Source organism: Pseudophryne corroboree, chromosome 2, assembly GCF_028390025.1.
Source record: "Pseudophryne corroboree isolate aPseCor3 chromosome 2, aPseCor3.hap2, whole genome shotgun sequence".
NCBI lineage: Eukaryota > Metazoa > Chordata > Amphibia > Anura > Myobatrachidae > Pseudophryne > Pseudophryne corroboree.
In genome coordinates, this window is record NC_086445.1 from 45989822 (window position 1) to 46006308 (window position 16487).

The 16487-nt window shown below is 46.3% G+C and overlaps 1 protein-coding gene across 3 annotated transcripts in view; it reads right to left on the reverse strand.

Moving 5' to 3' along the window:
* Positions 1-1144: 1144 nt before the first annotated feature.
* THAP12 (THAP domain containing 12) overlaps positions 1145-16487 on the reverse strand; it is a 78722-nt gene continuing 63379 nt past the window's right edge. For all 3 annotated transcript variants that reach the window (XM_063951246.1, XM_063951248.1, XM_063951247.1), the window contains one exon: positions 1145-3777. In XM_063951246.1, coding sequence (XP_063807316.1) covers positions 1853-3777 — 1925 coding nt within the window. In that variant the 3' untranslated portion in view covers positions 1145-1852. The remainder of the gene's footprint in view (positions 3778-16487) is intronic.

Genomic DNA, 16487 nt, shown 5'->3' on the forward strand with positions numbered 1-16487 from the left:
CATATGAAGACTGGAGTCTTCTGCCGCCGCTTTTGACGTCTTCTTGCTTCTCACGCCGGCTTCTGGCTCTGTGAGGGGGACGGCGGCGCGGCTCTGGGATCGGACGACCAAGGGTGCATTCCTGTGTTCGATCCCTCTGGAGCTAATGGTGTCCAGTAGCCTAAGAAGCATGACCTATCCGCAGTTAGTAGGGCTGCTTCTCTCCCCTCAGTCCCACGTAGCAGAGAGTCTGTTGCCAGCAGATCTCTCTGAAAATAATAAAATCCTAACAAAATACTTTCTATTTAGCAAGCTCAGGAGAGCTCACTAAGGTGCACCCAGCTCGTCCGGGCACAGATTCAAACTGAGGTCTGGAGGAGGGACATAGAGGGAGGAGCCAGTGCACACCAGTATTCCTAATTCTTTCTTAAAGTGCCCTGTCTCCTGCGGAGCCCGTCTATTCCCCATGGTCCTTACGGAGTCCCCAGCATCCACTAGGACGTTAGAGAAATAGGATTTTGGTATCTACCAGTAAATCCTTTTCTCGTAGTCCGTAGAGGATGCTAGGCGCCCGCACAGCGCTTCATTTTCCTGCAAACGTTATTTGGTTCAGTACAACTTTGTTTTAGTGAGTACTGCATTGCTACTTGGTAAGTAATGTTTCAGCAGTTACTGAGTGTTCAAGCTTCGTTGGCTTGGCATGCCTTGTATGTGTGAGCTGGTATGAATCTCACCACAATCTGTGTATAATCCTTCTCTCGAAGATGCCTGCCTCCTCGGGCACAGTTTCTAGACTGAGTCTGGTAGGAGGGGCATAGAGGGAGGAGCCAGCCCACACTCTCAAACTCTTAAAGCTCCTGGTGGACCCGTCTATACCCCATGGTAATGTGGACCCCAGCATCCTCTACAGACTACGAGAAAAGGATTTACCGGTAGGTACCAAAATCCTATTTTTAATACTATACAACGTGAGGAAGTCCCGCATCAGAGTAGACATATGTTGGGAGGTATGAATTTGGGATGGCGATACAATATCACTCCATTTGCTGGTAAAAGGAACCTGAAAGAATTAATACACAGAAATCTTTTCGTTAAAGCCATTCTCAAATAGAACGAGCACTTTCAGTTGTTTGAATTACATTTATAAGCAGCATCCTTAGGCTGGTTAAGGAATGATGTACCATTTTTATTCACACGTAGAACCCTCAGGTTGAATTCAGAGTACACAAATAAGTACTCAGTCAAAATCATTGCTGACGAAAACTTTTTTTCTTACATTACTTTCTACAAGTAAAGTTTTATTTTTTTCTTCAATTTAAAAAAAAAAAAAATGGAAATTTCAGTATAAAAATACAAACAGGAAATTTGTACATCTTTTGTTATTAAGCTTAACTGAAGCAACCCAATTTATAATAACACTTAAATTCATAGTAACTATACTAAATCAATTTCATAGCGGACCTAAGGATTTCTACGTATCAAGTTGCAATTAGTAACAAAAGAAAAAAACAAAACAATTTGTACAACATTTCATGGTATACATTTGAAATATTTATATTTATCCATAAAACCATTAAATAGCAATGTGTATATATTTATAGGTCTTCATTTATTGAACACATCCTTCTCCTGAAATTGCCTACGTCCAATTACAAATAACAGGTAGACTCCATAAACTCTTAAAAAATAATAATAATTACTGTCGCAAACAGCTTTTACACGGCCATAACCCACATTGCTGCATATTAAATTGTATTTGTGTGTTGTAAAACAGTCACTTAAGGCAAAGCGTCAGGACCAAAACAAACCACAGCAGCTAAGTCCATGACGGTCGGAAAATAAAAGAAAGGCGGAAAAAGGGGTTGCATCACTTTCAAGCATTTTCAGCAATTTCTGAATGGGGCGATGTGGGTTCGTGTTTAACATTATTCGACAGCATTTTCATATAGGTGTCCACCATTAAATCCAAGTCGTGTTTTGTGTCATAGTTTACGTTCAAAAACGCCAGGTGTCGTGACCGCTGTTCTGCCGGCGTGTTATCCAGGTAGTGCTTCAAACGCCTCCTGCCCGTTTCAAATTTCTCACTTTCAACTCTGATGACGGGTAGAATGCACAAAATCTTCAGTAGGGCGTGAACGTTCGGGAAGAACTTAATATCGGGGAGGTGGAGGGACTCGTAGATGTTGGATGGTAGCTCAACGTCTTTACCTCTGTGTTTCCATTTGACGCGCCAACAGTGCAGCTCTGCAGAGAGCGTGTCTGGGTTGGGGAGGTCACATTTGTACAGATCCGTATTGTGTTCCTCGCTAGTGCTGAATTTGAGCTGGCCCATTACAGAGGGGATAAGGGATAAGCATTTGAGCGCTTTCAGATGTTGCTCCGAGAAGATGTCCTTCAGCCCTTGAATGACGTGCTGGATGGTCGGTATGCTAAGCGCCTCTTTATAAAAGTTTTCCGCCGTGAGGTCGGGCTGCAAATTGGCATGCTGCATTCTACGGAACCTACCTGGGAGCTTCACCGGGATGTCTAGCTTGGTTGCCAGATTAGTAGCTTCCTCAAACCAGAACTCGTGGTAGACTTCAATGTTCTCCATTACCTCGTTCAAAGTATGCAACACTGCCGTCAAGCTGTTGGCCGCTGAGAAAACGTCAGACGTCTGTCCTTGCAAATTTTTTCCGAAAGCCCGGGTAAACGAAAGGGCATTTTTCAATATTACGATAGTAACGACAAAGTCAAAATCCGTCAAGGCACTTGACAGTATAAATGCATGACTGGTTACCCTGGTGCTCCATCGAAACAAGTTGTCACAAGCTACTTTGTCGAAGCAGAGGACAAACGACTCAAGCAGAGCTACAATGATTTCAAACGTGTCGTGTCTTCTTATCCACTCCAATTGCACAATTTCCTGAAGCTCAGAGCCCTTCTCCACGTTGTCCAGGAAGAGACTAGCGATCGTACTCTCCAGCTCTTTCTGCAAGTTGGGGGAGTTTTTAAAAAATAAATAAATATCTTCTAGGATGCCCAATACTACGGAAACGCCTGTGACAGGCGTGGAGTTTGCTAGCCATATATTCAAGGCACAGGATGAACAGAGAGTGAAGGTTGCTTGTGGGTATTTTTGGAGCAAACGCGAGGTCACGATTTTCATCTTGGAAGAGAGTCTACTTGAGGCCACGAAAGACTGCCCTCGACAGTATTCCATGTTCAAGCGCCATTTCTCTGTCACAGTTGCAAGAAAGTTCACAGCCAGGATTTCTGCATCTGCTCCGCACGGGAGAAACCCAATGAACTCTTCTCTGAGGTTGTTGGCGTCATCCAAATGCCTGATAAAAACAGGCTGGTGCTCCTCTCCTGCTAAATCCACGGCGTCCTCAGCAATTACAGAGAAGAACTGGGAGTTGCGTATATCGTGCAGCACCTCCTCTCTTAGGACACTCTCGCACACCTCCAACATCTGCGCCTGCTGGGACCGGGAGCAGTATTCCTGGTTCACAGCAAAGATCTCAAATCGTCTTCTCAGAACATCATCCCCCGAATTTATACGATACTCAAGAAGAGCCTGAAAGTTGTCCGGCACGTAAACCTCATCGGGCACTTCACAATTGCGACCATCTAACGGTATGTTCTGCTTGCCCATGAAAAGCACAACCTCGAATAAAGTTTTCAGGTAGTCCTTGTTTTCTCTTTCTTCTGCTGTTAACACCGCAACCTCCTCTGACTGTTCTATCTCCACAATCTGTATTTCCATGTCATTGTTATTATTCTGATGGTTCTCTTTCTCGGGCACCACCGCATCCACTAAAAATACAAAATGAAAACAATTTTAGTGTGGAGACAAACAGAACAATGGAGAACGGACAACACAACATCATTAGAAAAAGGTTTTAAAGGAGAACGCATTCATAGGACTGGAAACGTAGCCAGCGCATAGAACAGGGGAAATGTATATGGCAGGTAAGATATTATGGTTATCCCTCCATGAACACTTTGGGCAAGTTCAGGGCCTGTCCCTGCTATCGCTTCCATATTATTTGTGCTTTCTAGACATGGCCTGGCATCAGTAACATCATGTATGATGTGTGCTTCATTATGTATGATCGTATCCCCTTGCATCCAACCCATTCTCTAAAATACTGTAATGAAAGAAGATTATCATCTAAAAATGGGATTATGGAGAGGAGAAGGCAGTTAATGGCAACTGTACTCTAACAAGTGACCTTAGCAAGCAGACCAGCCAGCAGCATTACAGAAACAAGGAAAAAAAGCTGTAAAAAATAAAAATAATTAAAATATATATTACACACACAATTACATATACATATATTTTTTTTTTAACATTTGGCTTGTAGAAAATAATTCTACTGAAAAAAATGACCTCTAGCCAAAATAAATTAACGCAAACAAATCAGTTTACATAATAAGCAGCGATGTTTATCCTGTCTCCGACACACGAAGGGAGACTGGACAAGACCGCCCCCTATACTCCCCCCCCCCCCCCCCCCCCCCTCCCATTCGCTCTGCTGCGATAGGACAGCCCACTCAGAGGACCATTGCACCAGTACAACGAAATTAAGATGTATCAAGTGTTTTCCCATGGGCCCAACTTTGCTTCAAGTATATGATTGAAAATAAAAGAACAGGGGAAAATAAAAAAAAATAAAAATAGGGGGAATGTGGGGGATACAAGTGTGTAAGCAGCCTCTTTTAGGACGGTGCTGCTAAGCATTAGTGCATTCGGCCCAGAAGATCCTATTAAGTCCTAGAAGACTTAGGGGTATATTCAATTAGGTTGGAAAACTGGCGTCTGTCGAAAAGACGGCAGTTTTCGACTTTCTAACGTCGAATCGTGATTCGACCTATTCAGTCCCAGCAGTATTTATTCGACAAGTCGTGGAATTCAACTTGTCGAACAGTACGTGACAGGATTCGGCCCAGTTTCCGACCATCTCAGTCCGACATAAAAAAAAATGGCGGACTGAGATGTGGGACCCAGGGGAGGAGAGGGGGGGCCGCGGGCATAATGCAGCAAAATGTCTCACAGCTGCACCGCTCATGGCAGCGTCCACCCGGCTCCAGCAAGTGAGGTCACGCTTGGTGGAGCCGGGTGGACACTGCCGTGAGGTATGGCGGCCGTGTGACATCCTCCTGCAGCGCTGCTCTCCTCAGTCTGCCCGTGGCTGTCCCCGCTGGTCTCTCCCCTCCCCCCCCCCCCCTCTCCTCCTCTGGGACCCTCATCTCAATTCAACTTATTAAAAGTCGAATTGAGATGAGATTTGAATAGGGGTTGTCGGAACCATTCCAACAAATGCATGTCGGAATGGATCCGACCTTAATTGAATATACCCCTTAAACTCCGCCCAAGAGCAGCATATGCCTATGAATTTAAGCAGAGTACACACTAGGCAATATTTTAACCGATATCGCTCATTTACACCTTATGGATCGATATTGTTTGTAATATCGTCCAGTGTGTACGCACAATATGGTTAACGATGCGCGCTTCCGCAGGTCAATTTTGACTATGTCGTTGACGATGCATGTAGAGGACGGAGCTAAGATGACGTCACTGAACGATATCGTTAGCGATATCGTTCAGTGTGTATGCACTACCTCGTTTGCACGGGATGTCAAGGAGAAACATTGACGATATCGCTCATTCAGCGTATAGTCTTGTGTGTACCCCTCTTTAGTGTCTCCAAACCTAAACTTCTCCACTCACATAAACGGACCTAAGAAAGCCGTTCTGCAAGGGGATAGGAAGCCTTTCATGGATACAGCTGCACTAAGAGGATGCAGTGTACATGCTTCCTTATACTTGGATGATGGTAAAAGATCTAAAGTAATAAAAATGGGTCTTCTGGTATGGTTACGCGACAATACTGATTGCATGTGGGTAGAGAAGAAAAATGTTTACAGTCACAAATATCAACATGATTAAGAGGTCAACAGCACATGTTTGTGTTACTTCTAGTGTTAGATGTAGGGGTTAGGCTAAAAAATGCAAAAACTGTACATCGTCAACATTATGAACATTTGTTAATGTTAACATAATTTTTGTTGATATGTCTATGTCGTCAATCTGTTCTCGTGTTTTTATACCAAAATCCCTTATATGAGCTTTTTGACCACACAGTTCTGTTACGTCGCCAACACAGGCTGGAGCAGACGTTCGTGCTCGCCCAGTAAGCGACTACTACCGACACAGAAACATCGTTTTATTCCGTTACATGTAGCCAGAGTATTTCTGCCCATGAAGAGCTTACACTTCTTCCCATACCGTAGGGCCATTTGTCCTGCGGTCCAGGTTCTTCTGTCCTGGAAATATATGAAGTTTCCAAAGCTGGGCAATAATGTGTATGGTCATTGATCTAACAAAGTAACCACTATCCTGTCGTTGGAGAGGACCCTCCGTGATATCTCCAGTGTTACAACTTTAATGAATAGGTCGGTAACCATGTACATATGTGAAAAACATGCGTCAACGACTGCAATCCTGTTAAACAGACCCGTGCCGGATGCTGAATAGGCCCCTTAGAGTTCAGTATTAAAGCGGACAGTCTGCCCCATTTTCACAACCCAGTGCCCTGTGGCTTATCAGAGAAATCTTGATCTTCAACTTGCGGAATGCTTTTGTTTGGGTCACGTTAGTGTTTCCTTTGTTTTGATGTGTCTCCATTGCAGTTTCCAGGAATTTGTAGCTGTTGCACTTGTAATTTAATGTGGGGTCTAGAAGGAGCTGTTAGGGTCGAAGCAATGTGTCTGCAAATGACACAGTTCACAGACATATCGGTTGTACACACCCGCTGATCCATTTGTGATATATCGCAATCGGATGGACGATATATTGCCCATAGTGTACCCAGACCTAAAGACTGTTCTGCCTTCAGATCTCTCAGCACCATGGGGTCATTCCGAGTTGATCGCTCGCTAGCAACTTTTTGCAGTGCTGCAATCAGGTTAAATCTCTGCAAAACTGCGCATGCATCGCAATGCGCAGACGCGTCATACAGGTACAAAGAGGATCGGTGCTGGGCGATGGATTTAACGAAGAATCCATTCGCACAACCGAGGTGATTGACAGAAAGAGGGCATTTGTGGGTGTCAACTGTCCGTTTTCTGGGAGTGTTTGGAAATACGCAGGCGTGCCCAAGCCTTTGCAGGGCGGATGTCTGACCTCAATTTCGGGACCAAAAAGACTAAAGTGATCGCTGAGCTACTCAGAAACTGCAAAAAACTTTGTGCCGTCAGCTACAAAAGCATTCGCACTCTTGCAAAGCTAAAATACACTCCCCTATAGGCGGCAACTATCTGATCGCAGCGCTGCAAAAAGTTGCTAGTGAGCGATCAACTCGGAATGACCCCCCATGTGAGAGAAGGAATTAGAATAAAGTTTGGATGTTTTTACTAAAGAACAAAGCATAAACTTACAGCATGAGAGCCCAACATAGCTTCTTCTGCTCAACCCTGGATGCAACAAGTCAGTCAAACTAAGTTATATACATAAAATTACTATAAAAAGTAAATAAAAAAAAAACTCCCCAAGGGAAAGGGACTAAAAAAACACAGATGCTGTGCATGGGAATGTATGCCTTGAGAAGCGACAGACCCAATAAGAAGATAACTACATATGGGGAAATACTGCATTTCAGAGCAAGGATTCTGTCCGCTCCCGCGTCGCCTTCCGACTGCCGTCCCTCCGCTCCCGCGTCGCCTTCCGACTGCCGTCCCTCCGCTCCCGCGTCGCCTTCCGACTGCCGTCCCTCCGCTCCCACGTCACCTTCCGACTGCCATCCCTCCGCTCCCACGTCGCCTTCCGATCGCCATCCCTCCCCTCCCACATCGCCTCCCGATTATCGTCCCTTCGGCTCCTACGTTGCCTCCCGATTGTCGTCCCTCCACTCCCATGTCACCTCATGACTGTGAGGCATCTTATCCTAAATGATACAATGCTTCCTAAAACACAGTATTTCCAAAACTGAACTCATGGGGGGTAAATTTACTAAGATTGGAGTTTCACTTAAGATGGGATGTTGCCCACAGCAACCAATCAGATTTCTGGTTTAATCTTCTAGAAGGTGCTAGATAAATGAGAAGTAGAAGCTGATTGGTTGCTATGGGCAACATCCCATCTTAAATAGAACTCCCATCTTAGTAAATTGATTCCATGACCTTTCCAGAACTTCTGACAATGTCTCATTCTTCTCCATTTCCTAAATCCGATGTCTAGGTGTCACTCAGACTCTGCCCTTTGCTTCACCCGCTACATCTAATCCCTTCCACAATCCTGCCATTTCCACCTCCACAATATTCCAGATCAGACCCTTCCACACCCTGGAAGCCAGTAACACTCATTCACACCCTCATCCTTTCCCACCAGGATGACTGTGACAGACAGGGGTGACACAGATGGGGTAGACGGTAAGCCCCCGGCAGCTCTCACTGTGCAGCTACTGAACAGACCATTAGTAGCATAACATAACATATCTCTACAGTGTCTGTATTAATCTGAATCTATGGGGGCGATTCAGACCTGATCGTAGATGTGCTAAAATTAGCACATATACGATCAGTTTCTCTGACATGCGGGGGGACGCCCAGCACAAGGCTAGTCCGCCCCGCATGTCAGACACTGCCCCCCCCCACCCCAGGTGGGAAAGCATTGCACTGCGGAGATGCTTTTGCACCCGCCAAGTAGCTCCCCGTCTGTGCAGACTATCTGCGCTGCCAGGTGGCTACCCGCCACGTTCCGGGTGGCAGCGGCTACGTGTGTCACCATGCAGCCGCCGCGGCCCGTCACCGCTACGGTCCGGACTCGCCTGCGTTGTCCAGACCGCGTCCCACCAACAGCATTTTAACACCGTTGGCACTCCCCCTCCTGGCCCGCGTCCGCCTCTGCCTGTCAATCAGGCAGACGCGATGGCAGCAGTGAAATGCTTTTGCATCTCACTGGTGCACGCCCGCTGCACCTGCGCACTCCCCAAATGGCCTCAGGCTACGATCGCTGTTGCTGCAACGATCGGGTCTTAATTAGGCCCTATATTTGTAGTTTTATCCCCTTGTGGTGCCTTATAAATAAATACACTGCTGAGATCAGCTATTGGATAAACAAACCATGGGATACAATAAAAGTACTGAATACTAATACCTCTACACAGAAATAAAATCTAGATTGTATTCTAAAACCCTTATCTGATCTAACTTGGTAAGATACCCAAAGCTCCCAGTAACTTCAGTTCCGAGAGGTCCCCAAACGGACACCCTGAACAAACAGCCATTTATTCACCTTCGTTTTCCCATGCAGACTCACGAGTTGCTGATAGGGATTTGGTCACAGAGTAATATGTATCAATTTGCATACACAAAATCTTAAGATATATTTGGTATGAGTAAGTAAAATAAATCCAAACATGACAAGCAATAAAAACCATGCGTGTCTGACCGTAATGCGACTGGTTGACTCAAGAGATGGTTTTTTTTAATTTTTTTATTACTGGAGACATGAAGTAACACCACATGTTAAATAAACAAAAAATGGCCCAGTGGTCGCCATCGGTGCCTCACGATGCCCCGCTCCTGAGCAGTGCCCTGTCTGGCTGGAGTTTGTATGTTCTCACCGTGTTCACGTGGATCTCCTCCGGATGGTGTGGTCTCCTCCCACACTCTAAAACACACTGGTAGGTTAATTGTCTAAATGGACACTAGTGTGATAATTAGGGAATGTAAGCAGGCATCTCCAATACAGGGGTTCATTCTGACCCGTTCGCACGCAGCGGTTTATTGCTGCGGTGCGAACGGGTGCGGAATGTGCAGTGTGCATGTGTTACGTCGCGGCTTAAGAAGAAAGCGGTCGCAGGACGGACCACAAAGAAGATTGACAGGAAGAGGGCATTGCAGGGCGGATCCGGACCGTTTGGAGTCGTTTTCGGGGAGTGGTAAGTAAAACGCAGGCGTGTCCAGGATAACGGAGGGCGGAGGAGTGACGTAAAAGCCTGGCCCATCATCGCTGGATCCATCGCACAGGGTAAGTAGGTATAGGCCTAGTCTTGTTTTGTGTGAAATTTGTTTAGCTTAGCACAAGCGATCGCACCCCTGCTACGCTACAATACACTCCCCCATAGGCGTGGGCTAGTTGATCGCAGCAGCAAAAAGTTGCTGGCTGCGATCAACTCGGAATGACCACCACAGACTGATGTGAATGACAGACGGTCTCTGCGCAGCACTGTGTAACGTGGTGGCGCTACACACAACAATTTCATGACATTTTTTTCGCCGATAACAGATCCTGAGGAAGGAGCATTACTGCATGTTTCAGGATTCTAGAGAAACAATGAAGATATAGCGTACTGTACATCAGTCTTAGGCAAGCTACAAATGGAGCCACGCTAATCACGGCTCGCTCTGTGCCGGGGCGCCTACTGCAGCGTCTGGGGGCGCGCGTCCAATGGCACGCACGAGCCCCACTCGCTGTAATGGGAGTGTCTCAGTGCACTCCCGTAGCGCGGCTAGGCGCTGGACCACCTAGTCAAGCCGGGAGTGCACATTTGCGATGGAGCTGCTATAGATGAGCTTGGCTCCATCTGTATATGCCGCCAGATTCTGTGGAACTAACAGACCCAGCATGCACCGCCAGCAGGTATACTGAGACTCTGTATAAAGTATTCGGAGTCATTGTCACTGTAATGGATTTCTGGTTGATGGAGGCGAGATATACTGCAGCAGCTGTGGGCTGGCTGTAGGGGTATGCCCTTGCGTGTTCTCTATGTAACAAAAGATGACATTGGTCAGAGCTATTCTAAGGCTTGATTGATGGCTCTCGGGGACCTGGGCTAAATAAGGTACAAGACTTCTGGCAAAGTCCATATGAGGATCTTCCTTTTGGTCCTGTTCTGTTAATCTGTCCATGTGTCCCGTCATGTTCCGGCAGAATTCCGCCGGAGGATGCAGAGGCCAGTCAGCGCGGTGGGTGGCGGTTTGAGCTGCCATCTCTGTAGAAGCTGGTGAAGGGTGCGGAGGAAACGGCTACTCCTTGACGTAAACAATATCTAGATCGTCTTCTGTTACTTCTGCCCACTCAGTTTTCATCCCAGACACAGGAGGAGGCTCGGCCCACCTCTCAGGCCTAGGATACAAACGGAGGGTTATTTTGGAACATTTGCAGATTGCACATTTTTTGAATTGTACCTAAGCTTACCCGTGCATCACCATCATCACAGGTTTAAGAAATAATAAATCCTTAAAGTGAGAGGCAACAGGCTTCGGGGGAATAGGGGGGCTTCAGTTCATTAAGGAGATCCCTTCGGAAATTTTCTCTAAGTGACTGCCACTGGGTTTGCACTTCTTTTACTGAAAAGCAAACACACTACATGTTACACAGACCGCAGAAACCAACAATAATAACTTTTACTGCTGACATTAGTGGTTCATGTCTTAAGGGCCCCACAAGCTAGGACGATAATGTCCAATTTCATCTGATTTCGGGCATTCGGCCCAATATATCGGATGAAATCGGGCATTTTGGAGGGGTTTCAGAACCGATGCGCGTCCCAGTGAGCATTGGATCCTCCAGATTGAATGTGCTGCACATTCAATCTGGTCCGACCGCGCAGGCATGACTGGGATCGCCCAAGATACATCGTATGCAAAAAAAGGATTTTGGCATTTACCGATAAATCTATTTCTCTGAATCCACTAGGGGACACTGGAACAGCCTTATACAGTAGGGGTGTGAAGCTTGCAACCGGAGGTGTGGCACAATCTAAAAATTAGCATTGTCTGCACAGCCGGCTCCTCCCCCTTCACGCCCCTCATCCCTCAGTTTGGAAAATTTGATGGAGAGAATAGGACATGAAACCACAGCCAATGGCGAGGAACCCAACCGTACAAGATATCAAACAGCATCCAAGATCTCTTTTAACAGAAAATCCAACACTGTTTGCACAAACTGTTAGAACAAGAACTTTGAATACAGCAGGCTGACAGCACCGAGGCGGGCGTCCAGTGTTCCCGAGTGGATTCAGAGAAATGGATTTATCGGTAAGTACCAAAATCTTCTTTTCTCTTTCATCCACTAGGGGACACTGGAACAACCTTATACAGTAGGGGACGTCCCAAAGTTACTCCCAAGGGTGGGAGTGCTGTCAGTGGCTTGCAAAACTAAACGTCCAAACTTAGAATCTCCGGACACAAAAGTATCAAACTTGTAAAATTTCGTGAACGTGTGTACTGATTACCACGTTGCCGCTCTGCCAAGTTGCGTAGTAGAAGCACCTCTGGCAGCCACCCATGAGGCACCCACGGATCTGGTGGTATGAGCACCAGTCTGAACAGGAACTTGTTTACCACCGGCTATATAAGCTTGCCTAATGGCAAGTCTAATCCATCTAGCTAACGACTACTTAGATGCTGGCCAACACTTCTTGGGACCATCATAAAGAACAAACAAATGGTCCAACCTTCGGAAGGACAACGTAACTTGTACGTATATTCGTAGAGCTCATACAACATCCAAAGACACGTCCCCATCAGCGAATCCCTAAAAAGATGGGACTACAATCGGCTGGTTTACATGAAACCCCGAAACGACCTTCGGAAGGAACTCTGCTCTTGTACGGAGTTCTGCCCTATCCTCATGGAAAATTAGAAAGGGACTCTTACATGATAAGGCTCCCAACTCAGAGACTCTTCTTGACGAAGTCAAGGCAAGTAATAACGTGACCTTCCAAGAGAGATATTTCAGGTCCGTTCTTACCAACGGCTCAAAAGTTGGTGATCTCAAAAATTCCAACATGAAATTTAGGTCCCACAGTGCAGAGGGAGGACGGAAAGGAGATTGTATCCTCAGAATCCCCTGTAAGAAAGTTTGAACTTCTTGTAATGATGCTAACCGCTGTTGAAAGAGGATGGAGAGAGACGAAACTTGAACCTTCAAAGAACCTAGTCTTAGTCCTCCCTCTAGACCAGCGTGAAGGAAACGTAGAAGTCTGGATAAGTGGAATTCCTGCGAGTTCCACCCACGTTCTTGACACCAGTCCATGTACTTCGTCCAAATTCTGTAGTAGTGCATGGCTGTGACCGGCTTCCTAGTGGCTATCATCGTAGGAATGGCCGTTCTTGGTATTCCACTGTTTCTTAAGATCCGGGTCTCAATAGCCACGCTGTTAAACGCAGCCTGTTCAGGTCTGCGTGGAGGAACGGCCCCTGAGATAGCAGGTCCTCTCTCTGAGGTAACCGCAAAGGATCTTCCGCTAGTAGCCCCCACAAATCCGAGTACAAACTCCTGCGGGGCCAATCTGGTGCTATTAGAATTGCCCACACCCGTTCTCGCTTTGCCTTTTTGAGTACTCTGGGTATGAGTGGAAAAGGTGGAAAAATGTAAACCCTTCTGTAACACCAAGGAAGTGTCAATGCATCCACTCCTCCTGCTGCTGGTTCGCTTGTCCTGGACACATATCTGGGCAGCTGAAGGTTGTGTCGAGACGCCATCAGGTCCACCTGAAGTAGACCCCATCTCCTCACCACCATGTCGAAGATCTGTGGGTGTAGGCACCACTCTCCTGGATGCATGTCCTGGCAACTGAGATAATCTGCCTCCCAGTTCTCCACTCCTTGAATGAACACTGCCGAGAGGATGATGTGTCGCCTTTCTGACCATGACGTGTGGCCTTTTAAAGCCATTTTGCTCTTTGTTCCTCCTTGACGGTTTATGTATGCTGTCGCTGTGACATTGTCCGACAGTATCCTCAAGTGTTGACCCATGACTAGATCTTTGGCTAAGAGAAGCACATTGTAAACTGCTCTCAGTTCGAGAATGTTTATGGGTAACCTGCTCTCCTGTAACGTCCATCTGCCCTGAAACCGATGTTCCTCTAAGACAGTACCCCAACCTCTGAGACTGGCATCCGTTGTCAGGATCCTCCAATCCCAAATGCAGAATCCCTTGCCTGCTGCAAGGTTCTTGTGCAATGACCACCAAATTAAGGAGGTTCATATTTGTGGTGGAAGTCGAATTCTTCGATGTAGAAGCCAGTGCGAACCTGCTCCCTGAGCAATGAGGCTCATCTGGAATGGTCGGGAGTGAAGTCTGCCGTACTGGAGAGCCTCGAAAGACGCCATCTTCCCGAGAAGTTGCACACAGAGGTGTAGAGAAACCGTCTGTGTCCTTAGTAGCTGAGCCACTAGCCTCTGTAAGTCCTGGATCTTGTGCTCTGGTAAGAATACCCTCAATTGTACAGTGTCCAAGATGAGACCTAGGAATTGAATCTGTTGAGTTGGCATGAGGTTGGATTTCTGGAAGTTCACAATCCACCCATGTTGAATGAGAAATTGATGAGAGGTCTGAGCATCCTTGATCAGCTGTTCCTGAGAGGATGCCTTGATCAAGAGATCGTCTAGATAAGGTATGATCATGACCCCTAACAGTCTCAATCCCTGCAACCGTTATTGCCATGATCTTCGTAAAAATTCTTGGGGCCATTCGATGGACCGAATGGCAAGGCCCTGAATTGGTAGTGATCCTTCACCAGTGCAAATCTTAAGTATGCTTGGTGAGGAGTCCAAATGGGGATATGAAGGTATGCATCCTTTATGTCCATGGATACCATGAACTCTCCTTGTTCCAAACCTGCAATGACCAACTGGATTGATTCCATCTTGAATTTGTAGACAGTTAGAAACTGGTTTAAAGCTTTTAAATTGAGTATTGGTCTGACCGTCCCGTCTGGTTTTGGCACGACAAAAAGATTTGGATAGAAACCCGTTCCTCTTTGAGAGTCAGGGACTGGAATAATGACCTCTGATCGTAGCAATCTTTGAATCGCTGTCAATAGTGCCTTCGCTTTCTGAGGACACCGAGGCAATCCTGTTTTAAAGAACGGACTGTGAGGTCTCTGTTGAAAATCCATTTTGTACCCCTGGGAGATAATGTTATTTAACCAAAGTTCTGGTGAGGTTTTGGCCCAGATGTCCCGAAAACCTTCCAGCTGTGCGCCCACCAAGGGGGACCCCAGGTGAGCTGGGAGACCATCATGCCACGGTCTTGTCAGTAGATTTATCCTGCTTTCTGGCTGTTGCCTGTGACCGGCCTCTACCTCGGCCTCCACGTGCTTGTGCACCGAAACCTCTTCCTTGGGTTCGAAAGGACTGATCTAAATGAATTAAACACTGGTCCCGAACAACCTCTCCTAACCTGTGGCGTGGTTCTCATATAAGGCGTAGGAAGAAAGGTGGACTTCCCTGCTGTAGCTTGTGAAAAACACTTGTCTAACTCTGGACCGAAAAGCATCTCTCCCCCAAAGGGGATGGCTTCTACCGCCTTCTTGGAGTCAGAGTCTCCCTGCCATTCTCTAAGCCATAAAATCCTTATAGATGAAATGGCCGATGCAGAGATGTGTGATGCTATCTTGCGAATATCCTTTGAGGCTTGACACAAGTAAGAGGCTGATTCACGAATATGCTCCGCCAGTTGAGTAATCTCTTCAGTAGCCTGTACAATACGTCCAGACCATGCTCCCATGGCCTTGTTAACCCAAGCACAGATGACCGTATGTCTCTGTGCTGCACCTGCTGCTACAAAAATTGACTTTAAAGCTGTGTCAACCTTTCGATCTGAAGCATCCTTTAAAGTCGTCACATTAGGTATGGGTAAGATTGTCTTTTTTGACAACCTTCCTAGGGAAGCATCCACTACTGGTGAGGTCTCCCACTTAGCCATTACAATTTCAGGTAAAGGGTAATTCACTTGAAACCTCTTTGGAAATTGAAAACGTTTATCAAGCTGCTTCCAAGCTTCCTCCATCTGAGTCCAAATCGATGGACAATTGTCTTTTTTCAACCTTAGTTACTATGTTGTTTGGAGAGATTTAGGAACGGGGAACACTGCTAAGCACGGTTTTTGGGATTCGAATAATTCAAAATTCTCTGGCTCCTTAACTTCTTCCACTTTAAAATTTAGGATCTCCTTTACCACTTAAATTAAGGAATCAAGAGCTGTGACTGCCGTGTCTTCTTCCTGACAATCGGCATCTAGGTTAGTTTCAATCAACTCACCTTCTTCTGCATCAATAAGACAAGACCCTCCTCCTCCTCTGATTCTGGTACAATAGGAAGAGGTCTTTGAACTGCCTTGCGCACATTTGTTACTGCTTGTGCGAGCGGCGTTAACCCGATAAGAAATTCTTCCATCGTCTTTGAGAATCCCGAAGCCCATTCCGATTGCTGCTTGCGGGATTCCGCCATCTCCTTGGAGATCCTATCTGCAAGGTTATCTTCCCATGACCCAGATGGAGCGTCCTTGTCTAAGCAGGAATCACACACCCCGGAGCTGCCAACCCGCGTGCTTTTTCGTACAAACATAATAGGCCTTGGAGGTCTTGGTTGGTGCTTTAGACATGTTGACTAAACCCCGTACCAGACTACTTCGCAGCGCTTTCGCCCTTTACTCTAGGAAGAGAAAGACTGTGATACATGACAGAAGCAAAGGTATTGGATTAGACTGGCTGGAAAAAAATTTA